At 39.8% G+C, this 5,000-nt stretch overlaps 1 protein-coding gene across 2 annotated transcripts in view; it reads left to right on the forward strand.

Moving 5' to 3' along the window:
* Positions 1-4,511: 4,511 nt before the first annotated feature.
* The window catches only part of LOC135094179 (uncharacterized), a 13,942-nt gene continuing 13,453 nt past the window's right edge, over positions 4,512-5,000 (forward strand). The window contains exon 1 of one of the 2 annotated variants that reach the window (XM_063994032.1): positions 4,512-4,605. In XM_063994032.1, coding sequence (XP_063850102.1) covers positions 4,604-4,605 — 2 coding nt within the window. In that variant the 5' untranslated portion in view covers positions 4,512-4,603. The remainder of the gene's footprint in view (positions 4,606-5,000) is intronic. The other variant, XM_063994033.1, reaches the window with a different exon arrangement.

Genomic DNA, 5,000 nt, shown 5'->3' on the forward strand with positions numbered 1-5,000 from the left:
TTCATTCATTCATTCCCTTCTTCCTTCCTTCTTTCCCTCCTTTCTTCCTTCTTTACTTCCTTCCTTTCTTGCTTCCCTCCTTCCTCCCTTCCTCTCTCCTCTTTTCCCTCCCTCCCTCCTTCCCTTTCCCACCTCCCCTCCCCTCCCCTTTCCTCCCCTCCCCTTCCCTTCCCTTCCCTTCCCTTCCCTTCCCTTCTCTTCTCTTCCTTCCTTCCTTCCTTCCCTCCCTTTAATTATCTCATCTTCGTTTGTTTGCTTTTTATTCTCTTGTGTTTTCTTTTTCTTATCTTTTTATTACGTTATCCTCCTCCTCCTCCTTCTGCTCCTCCTCCTCCTCCTCCTCCTCCTCCTCCTCCTCCTCCTCCTCCTCCTCCTCCTCCTCCTCTTTGCGCCAATTTGTACATATTGTCTATTTTTATCTGTCTGTTTGCCTGTCTGTTTGTCTGTCTGCCTGTTTCATCAGAGAGAGAGAGAGAGAGAGAGAGAGAGAGAGAGAGAGAGAGAGAGAGAGAGAGAGAGAGTGAGTGATATACATAATTGGAGTGAGTCATTAAAGAAGTAATTTAGTGTTTAATAGCAGAGAGAGAGAGAGAGAGAGAGAGAGAGAGAGAGAGAGAGAGAGAGAGAGAGAGAGAGAGAGAGAGAGAGAGTATGAAAAAATTACATAAACTTGCATAAACGTATTCTGTTAAAAAGGAAGGAAGATTTTTGGAACTGTAATGAAAAGTGACGTATTTTTTTTCCAAACTTTATTTATTTATTTTCATTCCTCATTTATTGTTTTGGAATAATGATAATAATAATGATAATAATAATAATAATAATAATAATAATAATAAAAAGTGTAACATGAAAGAAAACGGAGAACAAAAAATATGCCAAACTCTTATTTTCATTTCCCGTTTTCTCTTTCCTTATTTATTTATTTGTTTATTTATTAATTATTTCCTATTTAAACTTGCCTAAACTTTATATTACATTAGTGCTTGTCTTGTCTGAGGGTTGTCGCTCTAATGCCCCGGGAATTTGTGGTGTTTTTGTGTGTATTGCGTGGTGTGGTAGTGTTTCTGTGTGTGTTTGTATGAGTGTGTGTTGTTATATGGTCTTAAACAACTGAACGGATCCCAGAAATCTAAATAAAAAAAAAAATAAGACAAAACACATGCAAAATATTTAATAAGAGAGAAAAAATAAGCACAAGACGTGAAATGACAGATAATGAAATGATATTGAATCAGAACCGTACCCAAATCGTACATTGGAAATCTTGATCTTGGTTGGTGCCGTTCAATTCCCTGATACCCATTCTCTATACAGTAAAATCGCTCTCATCCGGCATTCGAGTATCCGGCAGCTTCAAGTATCCGGCACATTTTTTCCCGAGCCTTAAAATCAATAAAAAATCAATATGTACTCATAAAATCGATTAAAATTCCCGCGCGAGGCATACTTTGTCCCCTCGCCACCAGAGCGCACTGCTTCGCGCCACCCGCGGCCCACTGCACTGTGTTTACTCAGTGACTCAGTCCCGCGTGTGCACTGTTTATCGCCTGACGCCTTCATCATGCCTTAAGTTGTAGAAAAGAGGAAGCGTGTTGTGGCAGCGCGGGTGGCGACGCGCGGCACGGCAATCAGCTGATCTTTGTTATGGTAAGATGCGTGAGTGTAGGGTGGTGATTGTGGACATAATTTCACTTCTATTCAAGTATCCGGCAACTTCTGGTATCCGGCATGTCGGCGGTCCCGTTGATGCCGGATAAGAGGGATTTTACAGTATTTTCATCACGTTAAAAAGAGAAAATGGGTGATAACGGTAATAGTAAACGAAATGAGAGCAAGAAAAGAGGAGGAGACGAGATAAGACGAGGAGAGGAGAGAAAAGAAAACGAATAAAAGAGGGAAATAAGAGAAAAACGTTGTTCATTATATTACGATCTTCTTAACTCCTGTTGTTTGTCATTTATTGTCATTTATCTTCTCTTTTTTTGGGGGGTGGACATATTACTATTACTATTACTACTATTACTACTACTACTACTATTGTTTTTTTCTACTACTACTACTACTACTACTACTACTACTTGTTTTTTATGTAGGAGGGACACTGGCCAAGGGTAACAAAAGTCAAATAAAAAAAAATGCCCACTGAGATGCCAGTCCCATAAAAGTGTCCAAAGCAATAGTCAAAAATTGAAGGATAGGTGTCTTGAAACCTCCCTCTCGAAGGAATTCAAGTCATAGGAAGGTGGAAATACAGAAGCAGGCAGGGAGTTCCAGAGTTTACCAGAGAAAGGGATGAATGATTGAGAATACTGGTTAACTCTTGCGTTACAGAGGTGGACAGAATAGGGGTGAAAGAAAGAAAGTCTCGTGCAGCGAGGCCGCGGGAGGAGGGGAGGCATGCAGTTAGCAAGATCAGAAGGGCAGTTAACATGAAAATAGCGGAATAAACTGGCGGAGACTTCTCAGAACACCTATCTTCATAGAAGCAGTTTTAGCTAGAGATGAGATGTGAAGTTTCCAGTTCAGATTATAAGTAAAGGACAGACCGAGGATGTTCAGTGTAGAAGAGGGGGACAGTTGAGTGTCATTGAAGAAGAGGGGATAGTTGTCTGGAAGGTTGTGTCGAGTTGATAGATGGAGGAATTGAGTTTTTGAGGCATTGAACAATACCAAGTTTGCTCTGCCCCAATTAGTAATTTTAGAAAGATCAGAAGTCAGGCGTTCTGTGGCTTCCCTGCGTGATATGTTTACTTCCTGAAGGCTGGTGCTATCATATCTCTAAGTGTATTTTGATGTGATATTAAGTTAAAAAGAGAAGAAAGTTTAGGAAAAAGCGAAAAAAATGGAGAGGTGATGCGAAGTAAGAAGATAAAGAGATAGAAAGAAATAGGAAAAAAATTAAGACAGGAAGAATGAAAGGAAGACGAAAAGAGTGGGAATAAAGGAAGGAAAGACAGAAAAACAGACAAACAGGAAATAGAACTAGGAAAAAAAATAAGAAGAAAAGAGGAAAAAAATTAATAGAAAAAAAGGAGTATGTTTTAATTATGTGTTTGTTTGTTTGTTTGTTTGTTCGTGAAGGTGATTAATGTACTGTACCTGAGAGTGATGTGGATTTTGTGGCTGCATTTTCTATTTTCCATTTTTTTCCTCCTTTTCCTTCTTTTTTCTCTTTTCTTTTTTCCCCTTTTTATTTTTTTGGGTACAGTTGTCTCGTATTTTTGTGCGTCTGTGTGTGCGTGACTTGCATTTGATGTGGCTCATGTGACACGAGTGATGTGAGGTGTAGTGAAGTTGAGTGTGACATGAATTGAGTGACTGAGTGAGGTACGGGCCGTGGTGTGTGGTTGGTGTGGTGGTGTGTGGCGTCTGGTTAGTGGTGTGACTGAGAGTGCCTGTGAGGTTGACTGTGGCTGGCTAGGTGTGACTTCCTGTGGTGTTTATGTGGCTAAAATTACTGTAATAATTAATGTTGGTTTATTTTCCCCTTGCCAAATGATAAAAAAAAAAAAAAAAAAACATCAAAATATTCTTGCCGCTTAGGACTGATCAGCAGAGTAAACACCAGTCTTGTCGCGGACTACCCCCAGAAATTACAAAGATTACTTAATTACAAAACGAATTATTTAAGTTTGCCAGGCACCTATTTACTTCATGTTTACTTCTTAATATTGTGTTTGCGTGTGGGGAGTTTGTTTTGACTAAGTTGTTTTCTTTGTTTTTTTTTTTTCTTTATTTGTTTGGGTTAAGTTGTGAATTGAATGAGGTTACGCCCTGATATTATAACCTTGCCCCACTCCTTCTGCTACTACTAATACTGCTGCTACTGTTACTGCTATCTCTGTTACTACTACTACTACTACTACTACTACTGCTACTATTATTACTACTTTTACTTCTGCTATTTTTACTTTTATTTCTACTATTCCTGTTGGTGCTACTTCTACTACTACTACTACTACTACTACCACCGCAACAACAACAGTACATAAATTCATAAAATAACCACAAAAACATCCATTTCTAGTTGAGTGTTTCCCCAAGAGATGGCGCGCAATACCAGTGGCGTTTGAATTTTGACCCCGAGTTTCCCTTCCGCTTACAGGTGAAGTTGATCGAAGTGTGTAGGTAAACAGAGTAGAATTATTTATTAAGATGGATACAGAGAAGACAAATAGAAGGAAAGGAATGTTTATTGTTGATTTAATACAGAAAGGATATATAGAGAGAATAGTTTGGTCATAGCGAGTTATATAAGTTTAGATGGTAGTGTTATGAAGAATATCCTTTGAAGTATATATAAGAGAGAGAGAGAGAGAGAGAGAGAGAGAGAGAGAGAGAGAGAGAGAGAGAGAGGGGGGGTCGTAATAGGGACCTATCCTCTTATCCAGTTGAAACTACCTCTCTCTCTCTCTCTCTCTCTCTCTGTGTGTGTGTGTGTGTGTGTGTGTGTGTGTGTATGTGTGTGTATATATCAGTCCCTCTCACTCTCACTCACTCTCTCTCAGTGTCTGCCAAGCTCTGAGAGTGAGAGGTGTGCGCGCTCTCTCTCTCTCCCACTCACTGCTTGACCAGTCTCTCGTCCCAGCTCCACGAGGCAATGTGAGTTACTGTCTCTCTCTCTCTCTCTCTCTCTCTCTCTCTCTCTCTCTCTGGTTGGTTCTAAATTTGTTCTGTTTCTCACACCACTACCACGTGTTCTACTGTATCTTGTTTGTTTGTTTGTTTGTTTGTTTGATTGAATTATTTTACTGCCATTGTCACCACCACCACCACCACTACTACTACTACTACTACTACTACTACTACTGTTGATGCTACTGCTATAATTGTTGTTTTCCTGTTGCTGCTGCTGTTACTACTACTACTACTACTACTACTACTACTACTACTGCTGCTGCTGCTGTTTTTTTCCTACTACTGTTCATAGATGATATGGGTAGTTTGTCAAGGGAAAATGTGTGTGTGTGTGTGTGTGTGTGTGTGTGTGTGTGTGT

This window comes from Scylla paramamosain, chromosome 44 (assembly GCF_035594125.1).
Source record: "Scylla paramamosain isolate STU-SP2022 chromosome 44, ASM3559412v1, whole genome shotgun sequence".
Taxonomy (NCBI): Eukaryota; Metazoa; Arthropoda; class Malacostraca; order Decapoda; family Portunidae; genus Scylla; species Scylla paramamosain.